At 33.4% G+C, this 23258-nt stretch overlaps 1 protein-coding gene across 2 annotated transcripts in view; it reads left to right on the top strand.

Moving 5' to 3' along the window:
* The window catches only part of Cop1 (COP1 E3 ubiquitin ligase), a 123166-nt gene that overhangs the window by 36024 nt on the left and 63884 nt on the right, over positions 1 to 23258 (top strand). For both annotated transcript variants that reach the window (XM_085688035.2, XM_085688034.2), the window contains exons 8-11: positions 1064 to 1140; positions 7738 to 7795; positions 17818 to 17932; positions 21825 to 21960. In XM_085688035.2, the coding sequence (XP_085544161.1) occupies positions 1064 to 1140; positions 7738 to 7795; positions 17818 to 17932; positions 21825 to 21960 (386 nt within the window). The remainder of the gene's footprint in view (positions 1 to 1063; positions 1141 to 7737; positions 7796 to 17817; positions 17933 to 21824; positions 21961 to 23258) is intronic.

Below are 23258 nucleotides of genomic sequence, written 5' to 3'. Positions count from 1 at the left end.
TTTCTATTTGCAGTCTAAATAATTTTCTACTAATCCTTCATTATTTTCTAAAAATGACTTATCATTTCATTCTTTTATTAAGTAATTTTAAAAAATAATTTTACATTTTTACTACTTATTTTTTATTGGATACATTGTCAATATTGTTGGGGTTTATAATAAAATACAGATTACTTCTAGAAATTTGTTGGAATATTCATAGGCTATTGTGAGTTGAGGTCTACATTTGGCTACATTTAAATTAGTGTGCACTTTACTTATTTACACACATGACTTCCTTTTCCTGACTTATAAAGCATGTCAAAGGATAATGAGTATTATAGTATTCAATGGGAACTCAGTATCCCTTATGTTTATATTACCTGTTTGGCTATTTTTGAGCTAAGCCAAAAATAATTTTACCTTTTTATGTGCCTACAGTTTAAATTTTCAAATTTTCTGTTTTTCAATGAAACAAAATATTGCACATAAGTAAAAAGGGAAGCTAATCAATAATATTCAGCCATGTAATTTATGTGATCATCTCTGATCAGCCTCTTTTCTTTGGGTTAATGAGCAAAAATTATAATTTATGTTCTTATTAAAGTCAGTAATTAATTCAAGAAGTGTTACTCTTATTTGTAGATTACTTTTAGACAGTTTCTGTCATTCACTTTGAAGATTTGAATGCTGTAATCTAGTCACTATCCCATCTTATTTATCCTAATATACATTAATAGATCATCACCTGCATGAGTAGTCAGTTCACTGTGTATAGAATGTGCTGTATGTCCTCTCTGGTATATTTCCTTTTGAGTTTTTCTGCATTCAGTGCTTTCATTAGTTAGAAGAGTACTTAATGGGATTTATAGTCCTTTAACACCAGGAATAGCTTCCTTCTTAATTTCAGATTAACTTTGCTTTTGTACTTAATGGAAAGGAATCTTTGACAAGTTTGTTTTTGAAGACAGAAAGGGACTCATGAGAACCTGGGGCTAGAACAGAATATAATGCCATATGCTTTTTTGAAATATACATTTTCTGTTTGGAGTGTATATGATAACTCAAATAATTACAATTTCAGGAAATGAGTGGCTTGTACTCTCCTGTCAGTGAAGATAGCACAGTGCCCCAATTTGAAGCTCCTTCTCCATCACACAGGTACAAAGCTTCACACTTGTAATTGTTTGGGATTTTGTATTATGTGTTCATGGTACTCTAGTTCTCAGGAGCCTTTTAAATGCAGATGATAAAACCATTGAGAAATGAAACACAGATAGCCAATGATCCTTTGGATTAAGTTAGTGGGTAGATGTTACAGTATTTTAAATTTTGAGATGGATAAAAAGTTTGGTGAATTTTTTTGATGTCTTGTAGATATTATATCTTAAGTCAAAATTTAGAAACATAAATTGGTAATATTAGTGGAAATGAATAAAAAGCCTTGGTTCTGGCACATGTCTTTAAATCCCAATACCCAGGAGGCAAAGGCAGGAAGATCTCTTGAGTTTGAAGCCAGGCTGAACTACGTAGCAAGTTTCAAGCTAGCTAGGGATGCAAAGTAAGACCTGTCTTAAAATGATAATAATGAAATAAAATTTTAAATCTTTTTTTCCCCAACTCACTGTATTTTGGGGCATTGGTTACTCTGCCCAGTTTTTAAATGAGGGTGGGCATTAGAAAGATGTGTTAGTTTCAGTCTTCCTGAGTCTTTTATTATGATTCTCATTTTCTATCCTGGGTTGGCTTCAAACTCAGAATCTTGGGACTGGAGAGATGGCTCAGCGGTTAAGAGTGTTGCCTGCTCTTCCCAAGGTCCTGAGTTCAATTCCCAGTAACCACATGGTGGCTCACAACCATCTGTAATGAGATCTGGTGCCCTCTTCTGGCCTGCAGGCATTATGTATACACAGAATGTTGTATACATAATAAATAAATAAATTAAAAACAACAACAACAACAAAAAACTCAGAATCTTTCCACTATAACTGAACTTGCTTCCCAAGTGCCATAGTGCTAGGATTACAAGGTGTGTACCTCTGCACCTTACCTACTCTCTTCTCTTCCTTTTTTTTTTTTTTTTTTTTTTTTTTTGGTGGTGTGGGTGTATTGGTGGATAGTAGAGGCTGAGTCTTGTTAGGTTGCCTGGACTAGTTTTAGACTCACAATCCTTTCATCTCAGCATTCAAAAGAGCTGGGACCTTGGACACATATTACCATGCCTGTCCTTGTATTCTTATTCTTGTTATCTTGAGAGGTGGAAGCTTGAGAATTAGTTCAAAATCATCCTTGGTTTCATAACTAGTTCAAGTCCAACCTAAGTTACAAAAAACAAAGTGTTTCACAAAACAAAAATAATTAAAACAAACTCCTTTTTACAAATTATTAAAATCTTACCATCTATATGCTTCATTACAGCAGGAATTATATATAAAGTTATATATTATTTGATTTTTTTTACTATAGAAAATACTATCATTTATTACATGCACTTAAAATTCAACACAAATCAACATCAATCACTTCTTGAACACAGTATGAGAAATGTCTACCAAATATCTATGTATCTGGCAGGTGACACCACATTTTAAGAGCAGTATACAAGGGTGATAATTATAAGGACGAAATAATTACACAATTAACCCAGTTTTAATTTCTTACATTTCTTTCTAATTTTAAACCATTTTAAGATTCTAATACAAGCAGTTACTTTATAAACATCCAGACTGTTAAAGTCTGCATTCTTTTCCTTTGTGCACTGTCATCGTTTTAATGTAAACATCATGACTGTTTTGAAGGTACCTTGCCTAGATGTTTATTTTAAGTAGCTCTCTGAAGTTTGCTTTCTAACATCTGCTTCTACAGAGACAGCTGTGATGGTTGCTTGTTGACCACTTCCTTCTTTGCTTCTTTAGATTCTTTTACCATGTAGTCTTAGGTAGCTGATAATCTAGGTAGACCTTGTTTCTACCCAGCAAGTCTCCTATCTTAGCTTTCTGAGTGCTGGAATTATAGGCTTGTACCACTACATAGGGCTTTTGTCTTTTCTTTTAAACTCTATTATAGTAGGTTTACTTTATAATTTTAGGTTTCTGGTTACAAATTCCTTTAGATTTGAATATTGATCTTTGCTATTTAAGCAAACATGATAAAACTGGAATGTTAGACATGGTTTTGGAATGCCTTCAGATTCAACCCTACATATTGATTTGTTTTGTTATTGTTTTTCGTTCTTGGGGAGTTTGTATTCTCTAAAACATAACCACTCTTGGCTTATATTGTGAATGTGATTTAATTGTGATTTAATATCCTTTAGTCCTGCCTAATAGTTCAAGAACCTGGCAGAGTCTTTGTATTTTTCAATTTTTCTGAGTCTTGTAAGCATAAGAAGTTAAGGTTAATTAGGATTAATGTTTTAAATATAATGTAGTGTAGGGTTCTTCTACTGATGTCCTTATACCATACATAGCCTAAATCTAGTCTCCTGATGGACTCAGCATCTCTGATAATACAAAGCTTAATTACTGTGAATCAAGTTCTGATGGGTGGGTAGATAGAAACTAGATTTGCTTTGGGAAACAGTGATTATGGGCAAATTTAGAATACTTGTTCACTGATGGAGAACAAGGGCTAGCTGAGCTATGGAAGTTGCTCCTGAACAAGAAGTTCTACATTGTGTTAGGAGATAGAAAGAAGGGACCAGTCTTAGTGAGTGTTTTCTATTGCTGTGAGGAGACACTATAACCATGGCAACTATATAAGGAAAAGCATTTAATTGGAGTTGGCTTATAGTTTAAGAGGCTCAGTCCATAATCATCATGACAGGTAGCATGGCAGCAGGCAGACAGTGCTGGTGAAGTCACTGAGAGCTATAATCTTACCCACAGTCTGTCAGAAAGAGCGAAATACAGAGACACAGACGGACTGGGCCTGGCATGTGCTTTTTCAAAGCTCAAAACCCACCCCAGTGACACAGTGTCTCTAATAAGGCCGTCCCTCCCAGTCCGCAATCCTATCAAAGAGTTCTACTTTCTGGTCACAAAGCATGCAAATATATGAACTAATAAGGACCATTTTTATACAAGCCACCATAGGGTCAATGATGTTCTGTGAAGAAACCCTGTCTCTACCCAGCCTTGAAAATGAGAGTGATGCCAGAATACCATGGGCCAATTAAGAGAAGACCCTACAGTTTGCATATGATCCAGGATATGCTGTTATCCCCCATTAACAAGGTAGAACAGACATAGATGCATTCTCAAAAATACCTTCAGAGAAAATTCAATAGCTGCCTATGATTTTTTTTTTTGCATTAACACAAACAGATGCTAAGGTTGCCTGTACTATTTGATTGGTGCAGTCACATAAATAAAGCATCTATAAGAGAAGAACAACACTTCCTCTCTTCTAGGCAGCTTAATACTGTACACTCACACAAAGGGAAAGAACATAAACAGGGACCTGCTGTTTCTCCACGAGATTCTTGTACTTATCTGTGAGTTTCTGTGACTACCTACTGAGTACTCAAAGACCAGAAAGCAAACTCTTCCTTCTATTTCATTTCATGCTTAGGTAAAATTAAGTTTACCACCTGCATTAAAATTGCTAGTCAGTACTGCTAAAGCACTGTTTTATTCTTAAGGTAAATGAATACAAAAATACAAACACAAGAAAATGAATGCTCTTTCCCTACTGCTAGCACTTTATAAATGCTATTATGACAAAATCAAATATATTCAAATGATTTTGTTTCTGACCACCTTTACCAAGATATCAGGAGAAGTTAAATGACCCTCAAAGTTAGTATCAAAGCAGGACACTTAAATCTATCCACATGTTCACATGTACAGAAATATAAATCTTGTTCTTTTCTAAATCAAGCATAGTGATCCTAAATGAAATGTTAAAAACCTGAGAGCACTATCCTTTCTGAATTCTACCCAATGACGTCAGGAGGTATGCCATCCTACTTGGAATTAATGCTGCAAAAACGTTTTTGATATTTTAATATATTAAATCTTTTGTTACTCAGTCACAAATTTTTTTACGTATACAGGTATAATATTATTTTTGAAACTTATCCTAACAGGGTAAAAAAACCCTCATTTTGTGAATGGTATAATTTTAAGCTTTTTATGTTAATAAATGAGTATACTAAGATGATCTTAACAATGTAGTACATTCTTTAAGCATTCAATTAAGAATATATTTTAGTCAATACCTTGATAACACCAGAAATCTCTTTTACTGATGAAGCTGCATATTATTTTATAGTGTATTATATCTTGTAAGTGTTTCAAATCTCAAGTTTCTAGGCTGTAGAGAACTACAAAAGTCTCTTTAGAAGACACAAACTAGTGTTTGTTAACTCAGAATGGAACCCTATAGCTTCTGTCCCTGATCAGATCAGATTTTGAAAGCTTCTTGCCTTTTCAGATTCGAGCCATACAGGGTACTTTCCCTCTGTGATTAGTGAAGATCCTGATCCTGGTAAGATAGGAATGGGTGTGTCTAGGAAAGCAAAGCCACAAATGGTAAAACTGACTTATGAAAGAAACTTCTCATGCTGTTTCTACTCTGTATTTCCATTGTGTTGTCTCTTTCTTACTCAACTACCATCATTTTCTTCATCCTCATAATCACCCTATCTTTGAGTCTTTCCTTATTATTTGGGAATTCTTCTAATTCCTTATAATCAATTTTTATAACCCTAAAAGTTTATAGCAAGCATATCATCTAATAAAATTGTCTTCTGTGAATTACAAATAAACAGAAATCTCCATCTCATTGGAAAATGGCTATAGTTATAAAATAGCTAAGTCCAGCACCTTTTATGAGTTCTGATGGAAGTAGATTGTCACCCCATTCCTGTGAATGTATCCTTTACTTCAAAAGGAGGGAAAGTGCTAGCCTGAAACCTGTTTCACCTGTCAGGAAATTTTCATCATGCCTCCATTCACACCTACCAGCAGTGAGTTTCACCTGAAGGAAACTGTTCTGCAAATCTAAAAATAAATCTTTAAAATTGTTGCTTTTCTTTTTCAGCTTCAGAATTATTGTGGAATAACAGATGCTTTAAAAGGAAGTATAAATATTAGGTTCCCTGCTTAGGGTATGCATTATAAAACTAGAATGGTTTTTTATCATGTGTAAATTAAAAGAGAACAGGAAGGTGCTAAAGAAATGATTTTATAATATTCTAAAATGTAATTTTGTGTTAAAATCGGGAGGTCTGTCCTGCAATAGAGAAGAGCTATATATTCAAAAGTTGGAACTATCAGACTATTACAGCCATATATTGGGCAACATTTTATAATTTTCATGGATTATTTCATTTAATCCATTTTATAGTTTAAAAATATAGTCAACATGAACAGGAAGTTTTCTTCCCAGCATCACAGTTAGTATGCAGCTGACATCCTAATTCAGGTATTCTTACTTCAAAGACTATAAAAAGGACTGTGCAAACCATACCAAGAGCTGTTTAAAACAGTAAGAAGTTAGGAGAAACTTTGTATTCAAAATGACCAAGCAGTGACTTTTCCAAAGACAGATCATTTTGGCAATTTTAGTGTATCTATTTTAGAAATGTGCTTTAGATTCACATTTTGTTTCTGTAAAGTACCCATTAGCAAGTTAAGTGTGTATGCCTTATTCATTTTATAGATAGGATAATACTAAGTCCACTGATGGGCTGTGATAGCACACTGGAGTGAGGAGAGTAATGTCTAGACATAGGGCACAGTAGATGTTAGTTGCTGCTGTTGCTGCAGTTGACAGTGTAGTTCCATTATTTGGAGTCATTTGTTTGCTGCTTGTATTAAATTTTAATATCCAAAAGTTTGTAAAATGATGAAAATAAATGAATATGAAAATAGTTTTATTATCTTTGGAGGTGTCTGCTAATTTCAGTCTGTGAGAATTTTGCTGTCAGTAAATGAGATTTACTATTTGATATTAAAAGTATTTAAAATATTTATGTCAATTTGTTACAAGGAAATGGTTCAATTATCATATCATGAAGTTTTTTATAGCTCCCTAAGATTTATTAAGAACAAAACTGTATTTCTTTATCATAATTAACACACACATGTATTATTGGTAGTGGTCTAAATTTACATTCATTCTTGCCATGTTTTGATTTGTTCCCATTGTTTATTTTAAAATCCAGTGTTTCCTTATATTTCAACCTTTTGAATTTAACAATTCTATAGTTTAGCTAGCTAATATTCTATATAAAATTAGTATATCTATTATGTTTAACAGAAATGAAATGTTTCATTTTAGCTGCTTATTATTATAAAATTGTATATTGGAAAAAAGTCTTGCTTTTTGAAACAGATTGTTATGATAGTTCTGTGGCTGCTAGTTACTATTTAACTGAATGTATTTTTACTTTTTCCTCCACATACCTTGATTCCTAGGACTGAATCTAGTTCCACACATGTTTTGCTAGTCAACGGCTACTGTACTGCTGAGTTTCACTCCCAGGCCCCCATTGTTTTTATTTATATTTTTATTTAATTTTCTCGTACTCACCAGCAGAAACATTAGGAGTCACCATTGTATTTTTCTCAACTTATTAAAACATATTATTCATAATTGGCTTTTAGTTACCATTAATTAAATGATTGGCAATAGATGTTTATTTAAAATTATAAATAAATGAGTTTATAAATGATACATTTTAGATCAACTTTTCCTGTTACTAAAATAATGTAAATACTGAAGTTATATTGTTCCTTCTTCCTTTTGCAGTAGTATTATTGATTCTACAGAATACAGCCAACCTTCAGGTTTCAGTGGGACTTCTCAGGTAAGTTATACATTTGACAGTATGTTTTGGTGGTGCTATGAATGGTAAAATTGTAAAGTAATACATTGTATTTTTTTGTAAAATAATAGGTTAGGTTACAAAAATATTCTTGGATAATGACATACCCCTTTTAGTTAAGACTTTTTTTTTTTTTTCTGTTTTTGAGACAGGGATTCTCTGTAGCTTTGGAGCCTGTCCTGGAAACTAGCTCTTGTTGAACAGGCTGGCCTCGAACTTACAGAGATCAGCCTGCTTCTGCCTCCCGAGTGCTAGGATTAAAGGCATGCACCACCACCGACAGGCTAGGATTTTCTTTTTCTTTTCTTTTTTGATATATAACAGAATCACTGCTGGGCGGTGGTGGCACACGCCTTTAATCCCAGCACTCGGAAGGCAGAGGAAGGCTGATCTCTGTGAGTTCGAGGCCAGCCTGGTCTATAAGAGCTAGTTCCAGGTTAGGCTCCAAAGCCACAGAGAAACCCTGTCTTGAAAAACAAAAAACAAACAAACAAAAAACAGAATCACTTCCTTATTTGCTTGTCAATTGTAGGAATTTTTAAGAGGTGTTTTTAATGTTGTGGGGTTAATGTCACACAGAAGAAGAAAATGTCAGGCATTGTTTGTCTCAGGGATAGGAAAGGTAGAATTATTGATTCATTGTAGAGCATTATATTAAAACATTAAGCATTTCTTATATAGACTAGAGGCTTGAATAAAATAAACAGTAGCCTCACCTTTACCAATTAATTATATGATTCTTTTAACTTTTATTCTTTCCGTCTTTGACTGGGAGGGTTGATAATTGCTATCCTTAGTTTTTAAGTTCTGCTAAGTATTTTTTTTAAAAAAACTATATATTCAAATAATTTCAGATTCAGGGAAAAGTAGAAAGACTACTAAAAGAAACTCCTTTATGTAATTTAAATAGTTTTCCAAACACTAAAAATCTTACCACATTCTCAGGTATTTTCTTTTTATCTATATATGCTGTTCTTTCTTTCTAAAGTATTTAATTTTATTTCACATATATTTTGTAGTTTTTCCTTCCTGGGTTAAGGTATAGACACATATTACCTATGATTATTCGGTGCATGTTTCTTTGAAAACAAAGATGCTGTCTTTTGTAATCATAATATAATTGTAAAATTCAGGAAGTGAGCATTAATAGTATGCTATTTAGATCTAGTATTTGTAGAGAAAGTGTTTTTAAAAACATAAATAAAGTGTTTTTAGTGCTGACTTATATATATTTATGTAGAAAAGTTATCTTTCGTAAATGAAAACTCTCGGAACATAGAGCTTTCGGGGTTCATTTTCTTCCCGAGTATTTGATAATTACCTGTTTCATAATTTTAAAACTACTTGGTACATCTGTTATCATCTTTCTATGCAATCTTGGATTGACCTGTTTTGTTAAACCCTTTTTGTTCTGTTTTGACACTAATGAAATCGCATCCAGTACTGTGTGTCAGTTAGGCAAGTGTGCTACTGCTAAACTCTTGTAGCACATTAACTTTTTAAAAAATATAGTAATAATACTTTTTTTTATTATATTAAGGTTCACAGAATGACATGTATCTCTTTATAGCTATTGAAACATTTGACTGGGGTGTTTTTTATAATATATAGTTAGATATGTTAGTAGAATTTTTAAAGCCACAAAAACTATAACAATTTGATTAAGGAAAGCCGATCCTGAGTCTGGGCACTAACTGGTTTAGTGTTTGTAGCAAGGCTTTAATGCTTTCCTTTTGAATATAATTTCACAGGCTAAATATCAGACAAGGCTGTCCTATGTCTTTAGTAAAGTCAAACAAACAGAGTGCATTATTCCACAATTTTCAAGCACTTAAGGTTGCTTTGCAGAAAATGAAATAACAAGCACTACATTTCCTAAGTAATGTGAACGACTGCTACTTCACACGTTATCCAGATTAGTGTAAATGGCTGCTGCCTTTCAGCCAGTACACCTTACTGTAGACTTCTTTGTTCCTCTTCTGATTTTTTGTTTATTTGCTTGCTTGCTTGTGGTACTGGGGCTTGAACCTAGGGCATCTTCCATGCTGACTTAAGCAAAAAAGTTTTTAGCTATTATATTATACCCCAGCTCCACTTCTGAATAGATTAAGATTTATTATGAGAGAAATTATCCCACATAATGGTTTTACTCTGATTCTGAGTAAAATTCAACTTTCTTGAATGCTCCTATACATTTTATGTGAGCCTTAATCCTATAGATTGTTTTTGACACTCTTCTAAGCCAACTCTTTTGGCAGTAGAATTATGCATGTCTGTGGTTGGAGGAATGTGAAAAGTTTAGATGGGCGGAAAGAAGAAAATGTTTTCATCATACTATGTTATAGCACTATTTTGGATTTTCTGTCAAATTCTATGAACTAGGAAAAAGATAAATCAGAATCTAGTAGAAGAAAATGAGTAAAGTAGGTATTCTTCACTTTCGATGGTTGCCACTTTTAAATCTGTGTGATGGCTTAAAAGTAGTGTACAGTCAGTTAAAACCATTCTCAGAATCTTGTGTTGTGATCCTGTCTAGGCAAGAGAATATTGTGTTATAGTAGTCTCCAGTGGCTGGGCTAAGACAGCAAACCGCAGCTCCCTTTTAGGCAGTCAGGAGGGTGAACAGGAAGTAGTGTATTGGATTGTTTTGCTAAATTTTACTTTTAGTAGCTAGAAGTATTAAATGCATTTTTATAATATTTTGAATTTATAATTTATCTGGATGTAAAAAACCTTGGATAAGTTGAGAATTTTTATGACTTTATTTTTTATCCTTACTGGTATGTAGTCAAACCACTTCTGGTACCCTGAGGCATTGCATTAGTATCTTTCCAGTCCTTACCCACAAAACGTCCTGTTGAAGCAACTTTGAGGAGAACAGGATTTATTTTAGCTTACATTTAAGGGGATAGAGTTTATCATAGTGCAGATAGCCTGCCAGTCAGGAAGCAGAGAGATTATTTTTCATCTGTCCAGAGGATGTGGGCTCAAGCTAAAAAACATACCACCAGTGGCGTCCTTGTTCTATCAAAACCTCACCTCCTAAGTGTTCCAAACCTTCCCAAACAGATCCACCAACCTGGGACCCAAGCATACAGATAAGAGGTTATAGTGGATATTTCTCATTCAAACTACCATATTCTATCTTTCCCTGTAGTCTTTAACAATCTCAAGATTGTTCAGAAGTCTGAGATTAAAGTCAATCTCTTAAGCTGTGACCCCTTGTAAAATTAAAACAAAAAGCAAAACCCACAAATTATATACATCTTGTATACAGTTACACAGAGTAAACATTCCTATTGCTTTAGAGAAGGGTAAGGACATAATGAGGAAAGAATGGAACAAAGCAAGACTGAAACCCAACAGGCCAAAAAGTGAATCAGACAATCCATGTCAGTATTTGGCGCTTTGGTTTCAAAAGGCTTACATGACTCTAGTCCTACAGCTTTGCTGCAGAATCCAGCCTGTTAGAAGATAGGGCAACTATTGGGGAATAAATCCTACTGGAGTTTCATAGACTGGAATTAATGAATTCTCAATTCTCACCTTTGATTTTCTTGTTAGTGGTGTTTGAGGCATAGTTGTCCATGGATCTCATATTGTTTTCACCCTTGGAATAAGCTTTTTCTCAGTTTACTGAGTGCTGGGATTACAGGTATGAGCCACTGCTCTTGGCCTTTCACATTAGTTATAACAGTGTATGAGACAAAACTAAAATAAGTTGATACAAAAGTATCCAAAAAAAAAAAGAGAGATGAGCATAAGCTTGGCAAATATGAGCTAAGTAGTATAGCAAAAACAAAACATAGTATAGACCAAAGTAGAATTTAAGGAGAAACTTAGGGTATACTGTTCTCACATTTATAAAAGGTGTTCTTCCCCAAAATGGCACCTGCCAGAGTTCTTTCCATACACATACTTTCTCTCTGTGGTAGCAAAAGTCTGAATGTTCAATTCCCTTTTGTAAAATGGTGTAATGTGTGCTTATGTATATCAACCCATATACTTTGGACCATCTTTAGATTACTTAGTTGTAAGAGTTACTACAATGTAAAAAACTTTGTTATTAGTTACTGGAGTATATTGTTTAGGGAATAATTTTTTTGTTTTTAACAAGGTCTGCACATGTTCAGTATAGATTTTCTTTTTTCAAACTATTTTCTATCTGTAGGTACAGAACTTAATAATGTGTAGGGTCAACTGTACCTTGTGCAGTGTTATAAAGAATTAGAATGAATGTGAGGGAAATGCTGTTAGAAACTAAAGGAAGTAATTAGGTAAGATTTATTTCATAATTACTTTTCATGGCCTCTTCACAGCTAGCTAGTAACACTGTAACTTAAAATACTACCTTGCATTTTTTAAGAAATAAACTGGTACATAGAACATCTAAAGAGATTGACCAAGAAAATGTAGCCAGTAAGAAGAGAAAACTGAGGTTTTAAACCAGGCATATGACTCAGATCGTGTACAGTTAAAGAATCACTCATTCAATCATTGTTTTTATTTATTTGTATTTTTTAGTACCTGGTATTTACAAAACCCTATCATAGGTTCTGAAGATACATCATTGAGCAAAACCAAAACACAAAAGTTACTATATTAAGCAAGTTTCTAATTTATTTGGCAAAACAATAATAAGATAAACAAAGATGTCTTCTGATTGGAAAGGAAGTTAAGTTATCTCACTGTCTTTGGGTCTAAGCTCTGACTGCAGGAGCAACAGATAAATAACTATTTAATAGAACTATGTCTGGTCCTGAGAATTAGTTGGAGAGGAGTGAACAGAATAGAGACAAGTAGAGAATGAAGTCAGGAGTGTGTATAACATTGAGTACTGTGGACATGGTGCCTCTGGCTTTATAAGTATAAACACTTTGCGTACTTACTTTTATTATTAAAAGACTATTTCATTTATTTTGTCGTTGGAAAACTTAACAAAATGAATTGATTCCAAACAGGATATATCATGCCATCTGCACTCCATAATTAGAATTTCAGATAGAATGTGCTAGTGTAATTTGAAGACAAACTAGATTTCTGTGAGTACTCTGAATCATAGAATAATTTGAGATAAAAGTACCAAAAAGGGTAGTCAATATTTTTATTTATCGACTTAAAAAAATTATGTGTTTACTGAAAGAGTCTACAGTATTGTATAAGTACAAAACCCAGATTTTCTTAGGAGGACCTACATACTACAAATTAAAATTAGTTATCATTGTGATCCAGGATAAATTAAGTCAGTACATATTAGCATGAGTAAGAGTAGCAGTCTTAAATGTATAATTTTTAAAACACAAATAATATAAAAATAAGTAAACAATCATAAGACAATTTAGATAGATTAATGGCCTTAATTATTAATTTAATTGGTTTCTTCTAGCAAGTTCCCAATAATAATTTCATGTGTGTACAGCGAATGTGATCATTTGACTTTAAAATTCTTTCATAAAAATGAATGATTCTGAGGTTAATATGAAGAAAGTACTTACCCAGTCAACATAAAAGAATGCTGTTACTAAAGGAGCAAGACAAAAATTAACAATCTAATGGAAATATCATTAATAATCTGTGCTAAAGGAATTTATGAAGTAGTGTTGATTTAATAACTAGGAAAACATTTGATAGAAATATGTCTTGTATTTACTTGTATGTACTTAATAAGAATCCAGATCAAATACATAGTTGTTTAAATAGAAATGGTGAAATATGTCAGCATACAAAATGTAGAAACACAAACAAAATGTAGACCCATACTGGAAACATCCTCAGTATGATGTATAAAATATCTTACTTGCTATACAATGTTAAGAAAGGAAGGAAACAACTCTGATATTGATAGTTTTTTTTTTTAAATACAAACTCTCAGTAGGGTCGAACATTTTGTGAAAAGACGTGATTAAAGAGATTAAAAAATGCATATGTTCATGTTATCTGCTATGAGTCTGAATTTCCTAAAGAAGAGAGAAAATCTCGACTAATACATGGTGCCAAAGAAGTCCTGCAGTAGATCCTACTGACATCAGAGAGTTCAGAATGAGAAATCCAATCAGGATCATTTGAGATGAGGGTACATTCTGAGAATCATATCATTAGTTGATAGTTTCTGTATGAACGTCATGAATATAGTTACACAGACTCAGTGTTGCAGGTCAGTCACTGCACTTTATTTAATACAATCAGTTGCTCACAGCTGCTTGTCATCTTGTCACCCGCAGTTGTAGGGTTTCCAGTGTGCTTCTCTGGTCTCCATATAGACAGCACACACATGCAGCGTATATTCTTACAGGCACATAAAATGTAAATAATCTTTTTAAAATGGGGTTGTAGTCTAGTAAATTTTGGAACATAAACAGGACCAGCCATAGTAAAATAAATAAGAATTTAAGAATGTTATCCTGTAATTATAGAGGTGTTATACACATAAAAAAAAATTTAATAGGTGAAATAAAATTTTGAAATGCTACCATGATTAACAAAAGCCAGAAATGTTGACCTTTCTCTAGTATAGGTATTCCATTCTATTAATTATCTGGGTATTTTTTTTTTTTGCTATAGAATTTTTTGTAGCTCTGTATTATGAGCAAAATTAAGAAATTATTATTAAAAATCAGAGAGACTTGTATTTTAAAGCTTAAATCGAATAGCCATTTTCATATTACTGCTGTGTGTGTGTGTGTGTGTCTGTCTGTCTGTCTGTCTCTGTCTGTTATTCAGATTGTCCTGACACTCACTGTCATAACTTATTCTAACCTCATATTCAGAATAGTTCCCTAGCTTCAGCTTCCTAAATGATGGAATTACAAGCATGAGCCACCACCATTCTTGGTGGAACAAAACGGGGGGGGAACTACCTAATAGTCCAGGACCGGCTTAGAATCTCTGTTAAGTTTATTTGTCGTGTATCTTTCCATTTCCTGCGAGCTGTTAAATAGTTCCTCAAGACACTGGCCTTTTGAAGAGTGTACTTTATTTGTTAGGTTATCTTTTAAAGGTAAGTTCCCTCCTGGTTATCCACCATAGTAGTCTTTGTTCTTCAGTCTTCTGTAAAGTTTTCCAATTCATTTTATCCTATGAGTTTTAGTACTACCTTATTTAGCTCAGTAAAGAACATTTGAATTGGGGGTGAGGACAGACAGGGATATTTTTTAGTGTTAGAGTCTCTGCTTAAGACCCAAAATTTGATACACACACATACACATACACACACTTAATCAAGACCCTGCCTTTACATTAGAAACTATCCAAAAGAGGGCTGATGGATGATTTTATTATAGTGCTCATGTTTTTGGATGTTTATTGCTAAGAAATTTAAATATTGAAAATTTACTTTTAAAAATACATTTTAAAATTACACTTAATTTGAGATTGTCATGGACTAAGATGTAATTATAAAACAGAAACTAATATTTGTACTTACAATATAGAGGTCTTACATAACTTATGTTAATTATCTTTTATGTCTTGTCATCTTAATACGATTTATTTTTCTGATAGTTGCATGGGTATCCTATGAAATTTTTATTTAAATTTGTAGAGACATGTTCGTATTGGTTTTGTCAACAGAGATAAGTTATTCTTTAGGACCTTCCCCAAAGCAATGTGCCTTACCCTCTCTGAAGAGTGGATGGGGGTGGGATGGGGAGGTATGTGGCGGGGATGAAAGGAGAGGAGGGAGTCGGAACACGGATTGGTATTTGTAACGAAAAAATACTGTTTTCTTTTTTAAAAAATTTTTAAAAATTTATAAAGAAAAAAGGAAAAGAAATGAGTGTTGTGTTCCATAGTAAATTATGTGCAGAAGGGAAGGTAGGCAGTTCTACAGGTAAAAGGAAAAGGGTTACCCAATTTGTCCTGAAATTACTGTCTTTGACTCAAGGTCAACTGACAAGAATGGGATTGACTCAAGCCTGAACAGGCAGCTGTATTCTTCTCTCTCCCATAAATAATTTTTGTTATGTAATTTATGGGGCTTTTATTCAAATTGTTATTCTAGCAGTTTTTTGTGATGCAGTCAGTGATGCAGGAAAACCCGAGTGACTTTCCTGGCTCTCTTTCCAGGGGTTTGACAAAAGTGCGTTTTGATTGACAATTTTAATGTCTCTATTCTCCCTGCATTTATTTCCTCCTGTACCTTTTCCTTCTTACCCAGTGCTCTTTTCTTTGCTCTCTCCCTTTCCCTCCTAACTTTCACCTGTTATATTAGGATTTTATTTCTGTAGATGTCCCTGATCATGTTGAAGATGTTTTCTTCTATTATTTACAATTTTTTAAATTAAAATATAATTATATAATTTTCTTCCTTTTCTTTCCTCCTTCCAGCCTCTCCCATTAACTTCCCTTGCTTTCAAATTCATGCCTTTCTTTTTTAAATTTATATTCCTAAGTGTATAAATATGCCCACTCAGTCTGCATAATGTTACTTGTATGGATATGATGATAGATAGGACTGACCAGTTGGTTTTAAAGAACCAAATCTGAGGGCTTTTTTCTGCCTCTAATGACGGAGAAGGTTGGCAAACGTCAGTTTTCTTGTTTTGTCAAAGTAAGCAGTGAAAACAACACAGAGAGGCTTTCTTCTCTCTATCCCAATCCCCCTCACATTTGTATGTCACAGTCTATTCTGGCATGGAAGGGATGTTGGCAAAGTGTGAAGTACCAACCCCCAAAGTTTTTTGTTTTCTCTTTTGAGGCAGGATCTCTCGTTGGCCCAGAGCTCACTAAATAGGTTAGTCTGGCTGGCCACTGAAGCCCAATCCACCTATTTTTGCCTTCCCAGTGGTGGGATACCAAGTGTGTTCCACTATACATGCTTTTTAAAGTGGGTTTGGGGGATTAAACAAATCACCATGTTTGCACGGCAAACATCTTACCAATTCAGCTATTTTTCTCACTCCCTGGTGGGGAGAAATTTATATTTACCATTTTCCCTATTATTCAGTGCTTCCTTATGAATTGTCTTGTGTTCCATGATAACAGCAACTAACTCAGAGTAAATTTAAGTACACTTATTTGTAAAGTGCTTCATACATATTTCCTGCTTCATCACAAAATAATAAAATAGGCTACATTTTATGATCTTAATAAAGCTAAAGAGGTGAATCCATAAAGAAGAGTAGTTCATAGAAGAAATAACTATTTCTGGATATGTTGCAGATTTAGTGCCTATAAAATCACTATAGGATTGGGCAGTGGTGTTGCACACCTTTAATCCTGGGAGTCAGAGGCAGGCGGATCTCTGTGAGTTCGAGGCCATTCTGGTCTACAAGAGCTAGTTCCTGGACAGTCTCCAAAGCTACAGAGAAACGCTGTCATGAAAAACAAAAAACAACAACAAAAATAATCACAATAGGGATTTGAATTGAATGTTTTCAAAGTATGTTGAGTGGTAGAAAATTATAATTAATCTTTTTCATATTATATCTTGTTTAGCTGGTGAATCTCTCCTATTTCTTTTTTTCTTATTACTCTCTGTTTGTTTTTTTTTTTTTTTGTGTGTGTGTGTGTGTGTGTTTTTGGTTGTTATTGGCATTTTTCTTTTTTTAACACTTTGGAGATAGTCTTCTGTAGCCCACCCAGGCTAATGCTTAAACTTGTTATATAGGCAAGATTAACTCAGAACCACTGATCCTCCTGCTTTTGCCTTCTAAGTACCAAGTTTACAGGCCTTGGCCACCACTGTCAGTTTGTATAGGGAGTGGAAACCAGGGCTTTGTGCATGACAGACGAGCACTCTTCCAGCTGATCTCTATCACCTTCACATCACTGTTTTAAAAAGAATGTTTCATTTTTATTTCTTAATCATTCTTTGAGAGAATTACCCCCCCTCCATGTATTTACTTGAAAAAAATTGGAAGTATAGTTCTGAGAATTACAGGTTTTCACCATTTGTGTTCACTTTATTATAACTCACATTTGAAAGTCCATAAGTAAGCATTTGGCTATTCTGTGTAAGAATGTGGATTACATGGAGTTGTAAGTGTCTTTTCTTATCACCTTAGACAAAGAAACAGCCTTGGTATAACAGCACATTAGCATCAAGACGAAAGCGACTCACTGCTCATTTTGAAGACTTAGAGCAGTGTTATTTTTCTACAAGGATGTCTCGTATCTCAGGTACATGTTCAGGATTTCTCAAACATGTCTGAAAATCATTCTTCAGATATATGTACAGGTTCATATGCTAGATATATGAGAAGTTCTAATGTCAAAGCAAATTGTATATTTTTGGCAGTCTTATCCATAGTGTGGAGGGTCTTAGAGATCATCAAGAATGCTGTTTTCTATTGCTAATCTGTGTTTCTCATTCAGGAATGTTTACTCTTTCTAGAGCAAACTATATAAAATTTGAAAAAATAACCATGGATATGTACCTAGCAAAAACAAGTTCTATTGAATTAACTCCTATTCAACATTAATAAGTTTTAAACACTTTTCTTTGTACTGAGGATAAAAAGATGGAAGAATTGGTTCTTGTTTATCATAAAGTGGGATATTATAAATCTGTAGGCAAAAGCAGCAGTTAGTTAATAATTTCATGTGTACCATGTGCTACAAATGTGCAATATGCATTGGTACAACTGAGTGTGAAAAATCTGGAATAAGTGAAAATGAAAGACATAAGAGAATGTTTTAAGTGGGGACTTAGATTATGTTTAGGCAAATAAATTAACTAAAAAATAATTAGAAACATTCAGAATACACAAAATAACATAGGACCACATGTACATAATAACATAAGATTTTTTAAGTTTTAAGTTTTTAAGTTTAAAGGGGTAATAAGATTGTTCTTCAACCTTTCTCAACATCTTTATTCATGCTCACACATGCACACACGCGCACGCACACACACGGAAAAAAAATAGTTGTAGGTGAAGTAGTTAGAACACAGTGCTTAGTACATGTTAGGTGCCCAACTAACTGATTCCATTAGTAGTATGCCTGTTGAAAATGAAAAACATCCAGGGGAAAATTGTCTGGTAGTGTACTGGTTATTGAAAACTTAGTTAATATTTTCTCCTGAATGAATCAATACTTTATAAGATATTATATAGAAGGTTTATATCTTGTTGATAAATTTACCTCATAATTGGTGGAGAAAAAATACTGATTCATGCAGGCTAAGTATGTGGCTCAATTGGTAGAATGCTTGCATAACATGCAGAATCCTGAATTTGATTGCCAATACTATATTTAAAAGTAAAAATAAGCATGGTGTGCTTGGCCTGCAATCCTCCTTTAAGAGTTAGAGCCAATAGGATTGGAAGTGCAAGGTCATCCTTGACTGTATAGTGGTGGCCAGCCTATACACATACATGCATTCATATATACACACATTTAGGGAAATGCTAAAGTTTGTTCTTAAGCCTGTTTAAAATTAATGGTGAACTTTTTTATGGACGAAAATATTTCCTGCCAAGGGTTTAAGTCCTTTATCAAATGCCTATAATTGTTTATGAATGTAGACTGCAATAAGGCGTGGTTAAATTAATAATCTGTTACCTATATTTTAACAGGCAGGGAATTGTTGACTCTTTTAAACATGACTTGATATTAGATGATAGGTCATAGGATAGATACTGAGATAATTTCTTTAAAATAGAGATGACAAAGAGCTTGAGATAGAATTAAGTCACTGACAACACTGATATGCTTGCTATGAATAGTAAAAGTGGTAACTAGGTAATTGGTTCTAGAAGATATAAATATATAGGCAAGGAGCACACTTAAAGCATGTTGTCTCTGGTTTTTAGAAATTTTGACTGATGCTAGATTTGCACATTAGCTACCCTTAACTGTACTACTGAATATGAGGTTCTTTCGACAGTTAGGAGGAAACCTTCACTTGTACCAGTGGAATCCATAAAATGTTGATTACACTTTATTATTTTTCCATCTCTACTTTGTTTTGCAGTTGTGAAAATGACAGGTAATTATTAGAATATTAATGTCTTGACTTCTTAGTTGTAAGTTAAACAGGATGTAAATGCAATGTCATCAAGAGGAAAAGAGACATTGAAAATCCTTCTCTAAGCTATAAGTAAGATGAAGAGGTGATATGCTGACAGATGTATACCTATTGATGTTGATCATAAAACAGTCAAGCAGACGAAATCCAAACATAACCAGATATTTGAAAAAGAACTGATTTACACTTAGATACTGAAATAGCAACAACTTGTTTGTATATTTGTTTTGTTTTACATATATGAATTTTTGTCTGTGTGTATATCTTTTTACCACATGTGTGCCTCCTCTGCTGCCTGTGGAGGTCAGAAGAGGACTTCAGGTCCTCTATAACTGGAATTATGAGTGGTTGTAAATCACCATGTTGGTGCTAGGAACCAAACCCAGGTTATCCCCTGCAAGTGCTTTTAATTCTGAGCCATCTCTGTAGCCCCTGTGTTTTTTTTCTTATAAAATGCAATATGTTTGTATTAATCAGCTTGATTGATAGCTAGGAGTACATGAACACTAGAAACAAATTGTGCTCTTCAAAAGGGTATTCATTCTTGAATGCTTGTGATTATATACTTAGTAGGAATTAAAGGCAAAATGTGAAAGAAGAGTAATATTAAAAACTTTTCTGAATGAATAAATAAGTTGTCTTGCATGTACTTATATTAAATAGTTCACAATATAGGATTACAAATGAAAATCATATCTACAGCATTCTGTTGTAGTTGATTTTAGTGATTGCCTGCTCTGTAACCCAGGTTTTATTTAAAATTTGTTTGGACTATGCCACTGTAACTTTTATGGAATAAGATTTTTATTTCTGTTATGATACTGCATGCTAACTAGGTCATTCTTATTTTTAGAATAAAAACACTACTAACTTGTACTCTCTTAGTCTAGGTTGTTTTTACTTACTGCCTAAATCTTTAGCATTTATGAAACATCAATGACAGAGTTTAATTTCTTCAAATGACTTTGTTTTTATTATAAGTATTAGATTTTATGTCATGTAAGTCAAGATAATTTTTTAAAGAATTATTTTTTTTGGTACCTGTTACATTTTAATTTCATTATGCCTACTGTTATACTTCAGATAGTATGTAATAAGTAGAATCACTAAGTTTATGTTGAACGTGCTATATGCATGTATGTGGATGACAAAAAGAAGGAAGTTATGAGAAGATAGCGTTAAAATAGTTCATTTCAAATTTTGATCTTTAGAGAGCTAAAGTAATAACTGTGTGTTGTAATTTTTGTTCTGTGTTTTCAGTTCTTTGGGGGAAAGTTTACAAATCAGATTTTCAATATCCTTTAAAAGCTGAGTACGTTATTATCTGTGTTTTCCTGCAAGCATACCTCTGTATTAGTGAATAAATTGCCAGATGCTTATAAGTTAATGTTCTGATTTGAATCTCATGTATCTCAGTTTTGAATATATTACCTGGAGGGGACTTTTTCTGGTGTTCTATTGAGTGTCATTACTGTTGTCTTTGAGAATCAGTAATTTATACACTGCCATTTTGTACTTCTGAGAATAGGACTTAAAATACTTCAGTTATGTCAGCACACTTGTTAATTTCAAATCTTTTTCCTAATATTTATTATGTAATTTTACTCTGACCATAAATGTTCAACCTTATAAACACATTTGTTAAATTAAGAAATACCAAGTCACGTGTAGATCTTCCTCCAGATCAGTCTTCCTTTACTGTCAGCGTTGGTAATCAGGATTTAATTTTAAGGAACAATTTGATTTCTGTTCACTAGAAGCTCTTTTCAAAAGTATTTCATTTCTTCTGAAGTTAGTTAGAACCAAAGTAGAGGAGATTGACTTTATATTCTTCATGGCATAGAAAGGTGTTATAGTGACTCCATAGACCATCTTTATTAAAGTTTAAAGATCACCTAGTTAATTTGAGCATGATGGTCTTCTTTAGAATCTTTAAAAATATTTGTTATTTGAAAGATAATCTTTAATACAAGGACATTGTTCTTTACTTCTTTTATAGTGTTATTCATTTACTTAATATCTTTTTTTTTTTTGATACAGATGACAGTAGAACTGCAAGCCAGTTAGATGAATTTCAGGAGTGTTTGTCCAAGTTTACTCGATACAACTCAGTAAGACCGTTGGCCACATTATCATATGCTAGTGATCTCTATAATGGTTCCAGCATAGTTTCTAGGTAAGTATTTGGCACACTTCTTACTGTGTTCTCTTATTCAAATGTAAGCAAACTTACTAAATTTGTGAAGCATCTGTAACATCCCTGAAATTTGGAATTCAAGAGCTAAATGCCTTCCTGTTACTAAGATGTAGCAAATTGGAGTACTCAGTGGTACCAGTATGAGAAAAGGCTGCAGCTTCTCTTCATAATTGTATATCTGTTGTCTGCTGTAATGCTGGAAGGTGCTCCTTATGTCCTCCCTTTGGTTTTGCACGTCTAGATAGAATTGGTATATTTCCTTCCTGAATATATTTGACTCCAGTGAAACTTCCATTGAAGATAAGAATATGATCAAAGTAATAATATAGATTGTACAATTAGCATATAATTTGGGAACTTAAGGGATAGACTGCAGCTGGTCTAACTATATTAAGCACAAACTGTCAAGAGTATATTTAAAAAATTGTTTGGGGGCTGGTGTTCTAACTCAGCCAATAATTGTTTGCCTCAAAAGCAAGAGATCCTGAGTTAATACCCAGAACTCGTGTGAAATGAAGGCTGGTTATAGTAGTCCATGCTTATTATGCCATTGCTACTGTGCTGGCAAGTTCTTGGCCTGTAAGAGAACCTGTCTTAAAAGAAAAGTGGACAATACCCAAGGAATGGCAAACAAAATTGTACTCTTGACTTTTGCATGCACACATGTTCACCTACACCCTTGTGGGTTTACTTGGAAATAGACACAAATTTTACTAATATATGCAGTTTTCAATTTCTTAAAATAATAGACATTGCAAAACCACTAGGTTCTTTATCATTTATCCCATTTTCAATAATCCCCTGGTATTTACACATTGTCAGTAATAAATAGGCTGAATGGACATTTTTAAACAGATGAACAATTTGACCAGTTGGGTTATTATTGTTGTTGCTGTCTGTACCATTAAGCTACTCCCTGACCCCAGTCTCATTTTAACTTCTGAATGTTACTAAAACTTTGCATGCTTTTCATGGGGAAGACTAGAGTGGTTTTTTGTTTGTTTTACATTTATGTAGATTAATCCTGAACTCTGAGCCATTAAAGATACAAGATTGCAAGAAATTTTCCAGAGCTTTCTAGCTGCTTGTAAATGAAAAATCCATACATTGATTCCTTTTGGAAATTTTAGTTTTTCTTCGGTGAATAGAATTTAAAACTGCAGTGGAATTTCAACTTCATTTAATTGCATAATTCTTCTAACAAAATTTCATTGATTACCTGATATCTAAACTAAATGTATACTAGTGAAGTGGGTACATACAGTTGATTACATTCA

This window comes from Myodes glareolus, chromosome 5 (assembly GCF_982192425.1).
Source record: "Myodes glareolus chromosome 5, mMyoGla1.1, whole genome shotgun sequence".
NCBI lineage: Eukaryota > Metazoa > Chordata > Mammalia > Rodentia > Cricetidae > Myodes > Myodes glareolus.
Note: the sequence above shows the minus strand (reverse complement) of the source record. Positions and strands in the feature narration are given on the sequence as shown.